The sequence below is a fragment of the Lycorma delicatula genome, chromosome 12 (assembly GCF_047948215.1).
Source record: "Lycorma delicatula isolate Av1 chromosome 12, ASM4794821v1, whole genome shotgun sequence".
NCBI classification, from domain to species: Eukaryota; Metazoa; Arthropoda; class Insecta; order Hemiptera; family Fulgoridae; genus Lycorma; species Lycorma delicatula.
The window spans coordinates 57,586,878-57,600,951 of record NC_134466.1 but is presented as its reverse complement, the minus strand read 5'-3'; the positions used below and the strand labels follow the sequence as shown (position 1 = coordinate 57,600,951).

Sequence of the window (14,074 nt, the reverse complement as noted above, 5' to 3'; positions counted from 1 at the left end):
TTTTCACTACTTCTAAAGTTAAATATGTTATTTGGAATTATTTATTCCTAAGTATATTCTTTTTTTTTTGAATTCACACACTAAATAAATAGGGAAAACACTGTTATAAAAAAAAATTGGTAAAATCATTAACTGAACTACAAGTCCAGTTGGACTTTCATATTTTTTTTGAAATTAAAATTCTCGTTAATTATAATTTAACTATAATTTTGAATTCCATAGAAACAATGAACAAGTGATATTTTGAAAACAATGAATTCCCTTAAATAGAAAATGCAACTGTTAAAAAATCAAACAAAAGATCAACTTTGATAAATTAAATATTAAAATAAAATTTGATGTTTATTCTAATTTCATTACAAATAGGAGAAACACTTTAAAAGAGCAAAATTAAAGAAAATAATTTTAATGAAATACTTACTAATTTTAGAATTCTAATAAAAATAAAAAAAAATTTAAACGGTTAAGAAATTACAAACTCTTGGGAGCATATAATGTATAATGATGTGGCAATAACATCATAATGATAATATGGCTACTATTTGTCTGGGTAAACTTAAAGGGAATTATTGGTATCAGAATCGCAAATTACAGAAAACTTTTAGCTTGACAATTATTAAGTAAAAGACCAATAAAATCATATAGCAACATATGCAGTCTATAATTTTTTCTCCATTTGTCTTTGGTTTTTTAGCAAATTTTATTTGCAGTTGGTAATTTATGCCTTTAAAATATACATTCCTTTAAGTAAACATACTTGTAATCTGTTCACTGTCATGAATACACTTATGTGCAACAAAACTTTTTTTCAACCTTTCCATGGATATGAAGCATATGAAGCTTCAGAATTATCTAGTATGTCTAGATAGCTACAATTAAACACTTTTCTATAAAAAATAATTCAGAATAAAAGTGGGAATATTTCTGAAATCTGTTTTAAATAACATTATGCACAACATTAACCTTTTTTTTTGTTTTCCTAAGAAAATGAAGAAAGTCGTGAACATGATATTGTTAAAACGGTATATTCTTTAAGTTGTAGCATATATCTAGTTTCTAAAATGTATCATGAAAAATATATAAGATTGCGAAGAAAAAATGGAAAAAAATTAATCAAAAATATTCCATTTCATCATTAAACAGAACAAACTTATATAAATCAAATCAAGAAACTGCACTAATATTTATTTATAAATTATTTTATTCTTGAAAAATTGGTTAAATATTACGTACAGTAACTAATAATTATTTAAAAAAAGTAATTATGTGTACAGTCAAGCTTAAAAATAGAAATCTATTGAAAAGCACGTTTATAAAAAAAAAGATCACAGAATTTCCTAGCTGATGACTTCTATTACGAATGGAAATAAGATTAAAAAAGATTTTTTAAATTTTTTCTTAGCTGGCAACAAGTGTTATTTATTTAAAACACACAATGAAAAATAGGCTCTGGATTATTTTAATTTTTAATTAAAATAATTAAATCTTACATTATGAGAGTTTATCCTTGCATACGTACACTTAATCATCCACACATGTAACCTGGAAATGTTTCACATGAGAAAAAAAAATAGAATAAAGAATATTCACACTAGATTAGAAAAAAAAGAATAAAGTATGAGGAAGAAATTGAAAAACAAAGAAAAAAACCAGTTTATAACAAAGAGAACACTTTTGAAGTGTGAAAAATACAGTAAAAAGAAATTACAGAAGATATTATTTTGGGTATTAAAGCTACATTATTTTTTTTTATAATTACAAAATAAACCTAATATACATATATATATATATTTCCTTTTATAAATTTAACATCATTATATAATGTATTTTATTCACAATAATAATTAATAATATTAATTAATTGATACAAATTAAATGATTAACATAATAACTCATTAACGTTTAACTATATTTTAAAGCTTTTATCTTTATCTTTCACTCTCACAAGTTCTCTCTCTTTCAAAAACCCATTAAATAAAGATCAACAAATGAAAATTTATATATACATATATATATAAATTCATAGGTAATAAAAAAACTGTTATTTTTGTTTTCTTTCTAATATTTTAATTAAACAAACATATATAATAAAATTACTTTTTAATGGATTAAAAAAATGATGAATAAATAATAAAATTATACTTTTTTACAAAAATATCAAATATTCATCATTATTTACATCCATTAAAAAAATATATATATTAATAATAACCACCAATACATTCATATTCATAAAGAACATTAATTGCACAAACCTTAATGACCTCTTTTATTGTTATTACAATCAATAATACATTTCTTTAAGAATCATTATATTTACGAACACAAAAAAAAAAACGTCCCGACATTATTATTTTTATTCACCAATCAACTAACAACTAATCTTGTTAGTCCCATAACAATTGCTTATAATAATAATTTAAAAAGAAAGAAAGTATTAAATACTGTTAGTGTATTTTCTGGATTCTTATACATAGAAAAAAATTGTTGTCAGAAATAATTAGTCCTTAATATATATATATATATATATATATATATATATATATATGTCTAAAATTATAACAAAAAACATAAAAATACAATAACAAAAATAATTGTAGGGATTTGTAACTTTAACAAAGTTTATTTACTATTATAAAACATTAATAACTGTAGTTTTTGTAATGATTTTATAATTTGTAAAATAATCAATTATATAGAAACAAAATATATTTTAAAATTAGAAATGTAGAAAACATATTTTATGTAAAACTGTATAATTCATAAGAATAATTACAACTAATAATTTTTAATAAATATATAAGGTTTTTTAAATTTTTAAATAAATTTTTTAACAATGATACAGATTTTTTTTTATTGCTATCAAGCGATTTGCAATTACTAATTTTTGTTTCTGATATAATGTAAATATTGTAATTATATGTATGCATTTAGAAGGTCCCCATCTAATAAATTATTTTTAATAAACAAACAAACCAGAAACAAAAAAGTATTATTATTAATATTATATAGAAAGAATGGAATGTAAGAAAATAGAAATGTAGTCAAAACATAAAAATAAATTATCAGCACAGAAATACATTTAATTATTAATAGTAATTACATCTCATTCACAGTTACGATTATAAATAAATAAATAAATTATTTTCCAGCGCAAGAAAGTAAATATCAAGAGGCCTCTATTTTATTCTTTCTCAAACAGGGGACCATGGAAATTATATGAAGTCTTCTGGCTTCATCTTCGGTACCACGCTGACATATTTTAATAACCAATGGGGCAACTGGTTCTTTGCTAAGAATTAGTAAGAAGGTTACTGACTGATTGTGTGACTATGCTTCTTATCTAAGAAAGGCACACAAGTCAAACTAGTGGCTGAGGTGCCTTTCTGAGTAAAAATAAGAATCCTCATCTTTAAAAATAAATAACATGGTAAAATTAACATAAGTTCTAAAAAAAAGTAACATTAACAGAAAAAAGTCTATTGTTTTTATTTTATTTTTTATGAGTGAGGGAGGAATTAATCACACAATGCAATTCAAGACATTCATAATACTGCTGTGTATCTGCACTCAAATCTGTTTTATTAAAAAAAAAAAAAAAAAAAAAAAAAAAATGATGACATCAAGTTAGAAAACCTAATGGAGTTGTATAAAATTATTTATCTTACTGAATGTAAGAAATATTGATCATAGACAGTTAAGAAACATAATTTTAGAAACGGAAAAACTAATATTCTAACAATATTCTAGCCTGTCTGGGTTTCAGCATCAGATTAATGAATTTAAATAATTCTTGCACTGATTTTGAATGAAAACAATATTTTTTAATACTGATTATTTTTGTAGATATAAAGAATATAATGTAATATACGCAATATAATGAATTGTTAAAAAAAAGAACTTCCAAATTGGAAGAAAATCATGGCTTGAGAGATAATGTTATGGAACAAAATTTTCAACCCCATTAGTTCTAGACAGTAAATTACTCTTCATACTGCTACAATAAGAAAAAACTCCCATAAATCATTAATTAAATGGAAAATCTAAAGCAACAACTTTATAAAAATAATTTTATCTGATGGTGATTATGATGATGGCTAAAGAAAGAGATTTGAAACGAAAAAAACAACTGATAATTAAAATAAGGTTTTAAACCTTATTCATTTAAAAGTTACATTTGGATTAATATTTTAAAATGTTAGGGGTTTATATACAAGCAAATATGGTATGAATAATATATATTTTTTACATTTAACTTTTAAACTTTCTGAAGTTAATTATTAATTACAAAGAAAAATCTTTTATGCAAATGGAATGTTATAATCTTAGATTACACTATTTATTGCACATTATTGCTTTTTGTTTTTATGAATACTACTAACAGTTCTAAAGAACTTATCAAAATATAATATTTAAAAAATAGATACTAATATATTAAATATTTACATTAAATGTAAAAGGTATTTTAATAGCACATATAAAAGTATCAACATAATAACTATAAAAAAAAGAAAGATTTCTCACTATTTTATATAAGAACACAACATATGTTTGGGCACTCAAGATATACGAAATTACATTTCAAAACTACAAGAAAAATATAATACAATGCTAATCAATACCATATATATGTATAAAAATTAACAAAAATACTAGAGCTTTTCCTTTGTATTCAAATACTTTAGTATTCGCCTTTACTTTAGCTTTTATTTTAGTAATAATAAATAGTACTCTACAACAAATAACATTATTAATGAACGGTTTTTTAAAATAGCTATTTATCTTTATGAATATAAAATAGCTATTTAGTAATAATAATAAATTGATACAGAACACAGTAGAAACCAATCCCTTCTATTTCTGTACGTTTGTTTACTACTTGTTAAAAAGTCAAAGAAGAATTGATAATCCCCAAAAAAGAAATTAATGATTTTGTTTTTTAAGATGATTTATTCATGGAAAATTTTAAACACGTATAATGTTTATTTGGAAATTTAATAATAATTAAGTATGAGCAAAATTAGTATATGAAGTACTTGTTATTGCAGAAGATTTAAAAACAAAATGGTGCTACTGATAAGTGTGATTGGGTACATGTGTGGTAAAAATGGTTCAATTGAATCGTATAAATGTTAAGGTGTATCTGCATTTATATAAATAAATTTATATATATATATATTTACGTTGCATTCACTGATGCAGTCTTAAGTCAAGTATAATTAAGTCAAAAGAGAAAGAGTGGCACAAGTCAATTAAACAGGCTATATCATTATCCTGTAACATACTTATTACAGATAGCAGCCAAACTGTTATCACCATAAATGTGAGTTTGTTTGTACTATATTTCTACTATAAGAAATTTAAAGTACTTTTTTAATGGGACCTAGTTAGATTCTGACAAACTAAATACAACAAGCAATTACCATAATTAATTCTCATAAGGTTTAATTTTTCTGTAGTAGCATTTGGCTTCAAAACAAGCTATTCTCCACATAAAATCCTTGAAGAAATATTAGGCGTACAATAAGAAATATTTTATAAAAGAATTTTTACTTAAAAAAGCATTTTAATATTTTGAAGATTTTGTAATTTCATAATTTTAAAATCCTAACAATTTATGAAAATTGCTTAAGATTGTTGTGACTTGAAAGTGGTGGTAATCAATAAAATAAAAGGTAAAATAAAAATTAATAAAAAAAATACCTACGGGTTGTAATATTCTGCTATGTATATAAAAAAAAACTGCAGGGTATAGTACCAACAAACAAATAAATGATATTAACAGTAGTGTGTTTATTTGTTACTGTCATGATAAGACTTAAAAATGTATCAACTGCAAAACAGGAGAAATGATGACATCACAATTTCTCTATTAATATACTTCACAACTGTTTGGTTATTGGTCGTAATATGTTTCATAAAAATACATAATTTTAATATGTTACATACTATTTTTAAAACAAGTTAACTGATTTTAATTTGGTATGCTTTATGATATAATCTTAATCATATTTTTGCATTATTTGCCTCTTTGTAATATATTTCACAAAAATATCTAACTAAAAAAAAAATTTTTATTTCATAATTTAATTCTAGACCATGACTTAAAAAAAAGTTTATTTATTTTTCATCATTCCATAATCTCTTTATGTTTTTATATCATTGTAATATTAATTGGTAATTTATTTACAAGCTGCAACTAAGGTTGCTTCCATTGCTGTTACAGTTTTATCAAGTTATAATTTTGAGCTTTCAAGCCTGAGGCAATTGGATAATGCAGAATTGTATTAAAAACTAATACGTACGAGAAAGGGTGCTTTAAACTAACATTGTAAGAGGTCTGTAAAAAAAGTAATGAGACTAGTTTTTTTGGCAGCCAATGTTGCAACACAGTTACTAGTAAACAAACTTTTCGTGAAACGAGTTTTGTTATGTGTTACAAAAGTGAGTGATACTTATTATGAGCAACATTAACCAATCAAGTTTTTTGTTAAACGCTGTGAGAATGCTACTGAAACTTTTTCAAAATGGGAAAGAGCATATGGAGATGATGCTCTGTCAAGAGCCCAAGTTTTTAGGTGATTTAAGGCATTTTCAGATGGCCAGGAATCGGTTACAAATGATCCACGCTCAGGAAACATCAAAAAGTGACGACAATGTTGAGCGAATCAAACTTGATACGATTTTATTAACTGTCAGAATGATTGCAGAACAATTGAATTTGAACCATATCACAGTCCATCAAATTTTGACAAACCATTTGGTCCCAAAAAACCTCACTGTTGAACAGAAAAACAACAGGTAAGAAGCATGCCATGATCTTCTAGGGCAAATTGAAACTGATCCTGATTTTCTAAAAAAATGTTATTACCAGTGATGAATCTTGGATATTTGGGTACGATCCAGAAACAAAACGTCAGAACAAGGAGTGACACACTTTAAACTCACCACATTCCAAAAAAGCAAAAATGAGCAAATAAAAAATCAAAACCATGCTAATTTGCTTTTTCAATAGTAATGGCATTGTTCATAAGGAGTTTTTGCCTACAGGACAGACTGTAAATCTATATGTTTACCAATAAATTATTGAAAGAATGCGGAAAAGAGTTGCCCGTGTAAGACCAGCCATCAAAGACAACTGGATGCTACATCATGACAAAATGCACCTTGTCATATTGCACTCTCAATTAATGAGTTTTTGACAAAGAAAAACATTTGTGTAGTTCCTCAACCACCTTATTCACCTGACTTGAGTCCCTGTGACATTTCCCTGTTCCTGACTTTAAAAAAATACCTCAAAGGCCACCATTTTGAAACGGTAGAAAACATAAAAAAAAAGAAAAAAGTATATAACCGACTATCTGAAGGATATTCTGATTTCTGAGTTTCAACACTACTATGAAGAGTGGTAAAGCCATTTAAAACGTTGTGTGGCTTTCCAAAGGAAATATTTCTTTAAGGTGAGAGTCCATGTATAATTGAATTGTAAATAAAAAGTTTTTCCGAATCAGTCCCATTACTTTATTTACAGACCTCATATGTAAAATAAATTCTTAATTTTAAGGTTAATATCAACATATTTAAGTAAGGGATAGTAATAGTAAAAGAGAATTTATTATTTAAAAGTTTTTAACATCATTGGGATCAGGAATAGGAAAAATATTCCATATTTAAGAATATTGCTTCAGTAACTGGAATCATGTTAAATTTACAAACCATAAAAAAAAACCATGATTTCTAATAAATTGAAATACAATTTGAGCACCACATAATTTGTTAATAATGCCTTAGAAAATGTGGGTTGAATTCGTAATTAAAATTCACAGAAAAGTGAACAAAAAATATGTATGATAAACAAAATTTTCCTCATAAAAACTTACTAGGGGGAGAAAAAGTTATTTAATAGTAACAATACTACGCATACAGAGCACTTTTATAATAAAATTAATCTGCAACACATTATATTCAATATAATTAATTTTAAATTAATTTTTTACAAGTAGAACTTTGTTATTTATTACTTTTCAGTAAAATATTAGTTCTTTCTTCTCTTCCTACATTTATGTGAAATCTACAGAACTTAATCACAGAAATTAAAGCTAATATAAATAAATCAGGTAAATTAAAACAGATATTTATGCCAAAATTCTAACACTTAAGTGAGAACAAGAAAAAATACTATTATCTCATCATCACCACCACCACCACAACCGTACATGTTTTACTGACAAAAAGACGTGTACATGCAAAGTTCAATTGAATAAAGATAAATGCCTCTATTAATTTATGTTTTGTATATAAACTATAAATTTCTGACAACAATAAGAAAAACAAAATTAAAAACTTATAAATTAACAATTATTGTTACTTTGGAATGAATTTATTATTCCATATTAACTGTAAACAATAATAATAAATACCAGTTTTTATTTTCAACAACAAATAAGTGGAATAAGGATCCAAGCAACTGGTGAGTGAACAGCTGAGATCAACGGCATACATTCATCATATATGCGATGTGGTGTTCATTATATAGTAATAACAAGAATAATTATTACTATCATCATCACTATCGCAACTGTTATGGTGGTAAATAAAAACCGACTGATGGGAATACACAATCTTTAGGCATGAAACAATCGTGAACCGTTTTCATATGATTTTTCATTTTATCCGGTCTAGAAAATTCCTTTGCACAGACAGGACAAGGGAATACTTTACGTTGATGTCCTTCATGATAAAGGAATGCATGTCTTTGAAAACTATATTTATTCTTAAACGTCTTAAGAATATCTGACTTTGCGCATTCCATACATTTATAAACGCCTTCTGATAAACTCGCATACCGGAATAAATTTAAACCTCTGACAGACATTTCTGTTAGCTGTTCGGCCGGATCCGATGATGAAGTCGCTCTTCTACGGATTCTTCTACGTGTTGGAGCAGGTCTGGTTGGAGGCGGCTCAGAGAAACAGACGCCAAACAGATTTGGTGCAGGCGAACACTTTGCAGCTTCACCATCAGCAACGTAATCATTATTATTATCGTTGTCACCTTCGGATTTAATTACAATACTACCACCGCTCATACTGGTTGCGCCACTACTGCTTACAATACTACTAGTAGTGTTAACACCACTGCCTTGATTTGTACCAGTGGAATCCCCACCAGGGCCTCGTATATTTCCAGTTTCTTCATTTTTAGGCATCAAATCAGCTCGTGGTACCAAACGTAACATTGGAAGATCTGAAACAACAGATTAAAAAATAATAGAAAATTACAATTAAAAATTTAAATTATGGCACTTTTAACATCTAATAAAAATAATTAAAAAATATACAATCAACAAACATGATAAATTCTACTATGCTTCTGTATATTAATATATTTATAATAATCAGTAATATAATCAATCTACAGCAATTACATTAACTCAACCTCCTGACGAGTAAGTAAATTTTATCTAAAAAAAAAAAAAAGCTAATACCACAATCCTGAATTCACATATTTATCCAGGTGATAAAAATTTTAAATCTTTACCGACCAACTTAAAAATGTGAAAACTAATATTTCAGTTATTTATTCAAAGTAAATGTCATGTATCATGCTGGAAATCATACAGTATATAAGCTACATAAAGAGATGTTATTGTTAAGATTCCATGTGTGGCACTATTGACTTGAATATAAATAAATCTTAAACATAAATTTTACATTTAAAAAAAAATTCTTAACGTTTTTTAAAAAATTACTTATACTTATTTCAATTCTGATAAAAACTAAATGCTATTGTAAAATATTATTTTCTATCCATTTATAGTTCTATTTTTATGGTAGGAAATATATGTATATATATTTACTACAAATTAATATTTTTACAGTAATCTGAAAAAATATATGTACAATAAAACCAAAAACCAGAAAAAGAGTCAAATTTATTATTTAATGAAGAAATATTTTATGGATGGCAATTAAATACTTCTGTATTGCTGACCGTCTCAAATTGTGAGACAAATTATACAAACTCCACAATTTTAAAAGTTTCTTACATTTTAGAGATTACGATACCTGAATACAATATTTATTAATCTTATTTCAGATCTACTAAACAAAACTAGAGAAACTTCACACTTCAAAGGAAGCTTTTCAAATAGATCAAACCACAGATGCACTGCTTACAGGATCTGGCATCCTCAGAATGGGTTTGTCTGGCCTACATAAGAGAAACAACTTCACTCTGATAAAAACTCAAGCCACCTCCAGGCAGTCAGTACTCATACTATATATAATTCCTTAAAAGATCAGGACAATTTTACTCAGATAAAATGTAACCATTATTAATATATAATTTTAAGTCTATCAACTTAAATATATAGTAAAAAAAAGTTTCCTCCAGAAATCAAACAATCATTCAAGAACAGATTCTAAAAGAACCTTGCATACCTCTGGTATTGTGTGGCATATGTGGAAGTTTCCAAATGATTTAATCAAACTGTTTAGCCAGACCCTCAACTGGATATTAGAGCATGTAAGAAAATGATTATTATTATAATATCTACTTTTTTTCTATATTAATATATAAATATATATACTGGGTAATATTTCAACTATAGAAACATCTTTATACTGCATATCTGAAAGGTATTTAGAGGCAGAAAGAAATGGAGTTCTACATAGTTAAAAAAAATGATTTCAATTTAAAATTTTACAAGAAAAACAAAAGTGAAACCTTTAATGCCTTTGTTATCGAGTTATAAGCATTCAAAGTTGCAATGATGGAAAAATTGTGTTAACAATAAAATGAGGTAAAATGCACTGTATGAACAATTTTATCGCATTTTACATTAATAATGCATACAATAACGAACTTTAAACAGCGTTATAATATTGATAATAAACAATAACTAATAATTAACAACACAATAAAAAATTAAACAATTACAACTGATATTATTTTCTAAATAAAAATTAACTTCCACTGTTAATATCAGCTGATATTTGTTTCTTATCGTAAATGAACAAATCAGCTGGAAACTTACAACAATGCAGTTTGTATTGCGTTGAAACAATGCAACTTATTAACTCCTTATTTCACCTTTTTACTTTACTTATAACGGTAAAATATGATAGTGCTTGTAAAAATTTAGTTGCAGGCCTAACGGTTTAAATTTGTTTTTTGCCTTCTTAAGTAAAACCAACAGAATAAATCTGTTGATGATGTATGAGTATGGTTTTAGAGTTCAGCCTTTACAAGGGATATGTGATTATTTAATAATAGATTTCCAAACAGAGAACTAAAAAATAAATGGACTGTGATCAAGACAGTACAGCGATCTGAAGAAACCGGTACTGTAAAGAATCATCCTTACACCGTAGACCGAGAACAGTCACAACTGCTGCAAAGTCATTACATGTATTGCAGACCTTTGTTGAAGACTCTCCTTCATTAATTCAGAAAGCTGTTGTTAGACATGACATTAGTCTTCTTTTAATTCACAAAATTCTTAAAACAAATAAATTTCAGCCTTATAATTTACACCAGATGCAAAAACTTTCAGAAAATTATTTTGACTGCAGAGTTAAGTACTGTGATATTATAATGCAAAAATTAATGCAAATTTTCTAAATTTAATAATATTTACTAATGAAGCAACTTTTATGCTAAATGGCCATGTGAATAAGCAGAACTGTCAGTGTTGGAGTGAAAATAATCCCAGATGGATGTTGGAAGCTCATACATAGCACCCTCAGGAAAGTGAACGTTTGGGTGGGAATCGGTCATTGTGTAGTAGGGCCTTTTATGTTAGATAACAATCTTACAGGAGATTGTTACTGTAACTTGTTGGCCAATAAGATTTTACCAAATATCTGGGAAACTGTTAGAAAAAAATTAAATAATGTATGGTTTTAACAAAATGGGGCACGGCTAATTTTAAATGACCAATTTCAAAATCGCTAGATAGGTCATAAAGGAGGTACAGAATGGCCTGCCAAGTTCTCAGACTTCTCTCCACTAAATTACTTTTTTTGAAGGTATCTAAAACATATGTTTGCAAAACAAAACCTGCACACATTAATGAATTGGAAAGAAGAATAATTGATGAATCTACTTGTGCACCACCAGACATGATACAAGAAATTATAAAGAAATATTACTTGAGGTTAGGATACTGCCAAGATGTAAAGGGGGAAACATTTTGAATGATTATTGTAGAATTAGTAGTAGTATACTTTCAAAATTTATTTCAATGAAATTTAAAATTATAAAATAAATCTTTTAATATTTAAAGTAATCAGTTGAAACAGCCATTTAATTTGTTGTTGTGTTGTTAATTATTATTTATTACTATCAATATTATAGCAGTTTAAAAATTCGTTGTTGTATGCATAATTAATGTAAAATGTAATCAAATTGTTCATACAATACATTTTAGCTCGTTTTATTGTTAACACAATTTTTCTGTCATTGCAACTTTGAATGCTTGTAACTCAATAATGAAAGAATTAACAGAAAAACGGGTTTTACCAATGTTTTTCTTGTAAAATTTTAAATTGAAATCGTGTCATATGTCCACCTTCCTATTTAAAAAAATTAAGTTTGATTCAATATGGTGGATCCAAGATGAAGACAAAAGTTAAAAACCCACCAAATGTAGATTTTTTTAATTATATAAAACCCCCATTTTTTATGCCTCCAAATACCTCACAGATAAGCAGTTTAAAGCTATTTCCATACTTAAATATCACCTTTTACATATATATTTTTTGTTGTATTATCATTAAACACTGATAAATTTATTGTTTTGGATGAAAACTAGATCAAAGGCATGAATGTTAATCATTTACTTAATCTCAATTAAATGAAATAATTTTATCAATTTCTTAAAGTAAGCAGTGCTCTATAATTTATTAATACATCACTTGGATCAGGTTAAATTTATTCTGAGGACATTTTGAAACACATCTGTCTTTATCAAAACTAAATAAATCTGATTTCTCCAAGATTACATGAGGAATTTCTTGATTTGAAAATCCATATAATTATGATTTAAAATATTCATTTGAGAAGTAGCTAACATTAAAATTATTAATATAAGATAATCGTTTCTGCTGTACGGGAATGACATCCTGTACATGACATCTGTCTCAGCAAATATAATGCAACACTTATAACTAAAATACACAACTCTGATACACACAGAAAGCAAATTAAAAAAATCTACCACATCAATAGTTATAAACAAAATAAATATTTATAATAAACGTGCTTTATTATAATTTACACAATTAAATATATATATATATATATATATATATATATATATATATATATATATATATATACATAAAAGCCACAATATCTACTGAAACAAATGTAATTTAATGATCACACAAAATAAAAACATCAAGAGAAACTTTATTAAATAAAAACGTGTCGTACAAAAAAAGAACAAAAAATAACATTAAATACAGTGATAAATAAACATAAATAAAATAATAATTATATTTTTTGAAATAAAGAAATAAAAATAAATAAGATGTTTTTAATGATTAATTCACCATATAAACTTGAAGCTTGTGATGGGAATATGAAATGAAAATTTGTAGCATATAAAAAATGCTGTGTCTAACTAGGATTCGAACCTGGGGACCTCTGGATGAAAGGCCGAGATGCTGTTTGAAAAAATAAAGATAATTTATCAGTAAAAATACAGATGAACTTTTATATTATGAAACCTCAAGAAGTATTTGTTATATCAACAAACTGTAACTGCAGTAACAAAAAAACCATTGTAAATTGTTTTTTTCCATCACTCATTTAAAAGGCTTATTTAATGTTCTTCATTCCTTTTAGTTCTGTGCTTATCCTTAAATTTCATTATTATTTTTGTTTTTTAGGCGCTCTCATTCAATTATTTTCATTCCATAATTCTAATCTTTGTCTTCCCTCTATAGTTTTTATCTTTTACACTTCGTTCTATTACTAAATTAACCAATTCTTGGTGCCAAAATATTTTTGACCAACAGACCTAATTTTTTGTGTAGTAAAAATTTGTCACAGGCTTCTTTTCTTT

General features: G+C 26.0%; 1 protein-coding gene across 1 annotated transcript in view; it reads right to left on the bottom strand.

Annotated features, from left to right (window-relative positions):
• Positions 1-8,192: 8,192 nt before the first annotated feature.
• The window catches only part of ttk (zinc finger and BTB domain-containing protein ttk), a 95,642-nt gene continuing 89,760 nt past the window's right edge, over positions 8,193-14,074 (bottom strand). Inside the window, exon 7 of the mRNA XM_075379639.1 lies at positions 8,193-9,246. Within this exon, the coding sequence (XP_075235754.1) occupies positions 8,582-9,246 (665 nt within the window). The 3' untranslated portion in view covers positions 8,193-8,581. The remainder of the gene's footprint in view (positions 9,247-14,074) is intronic.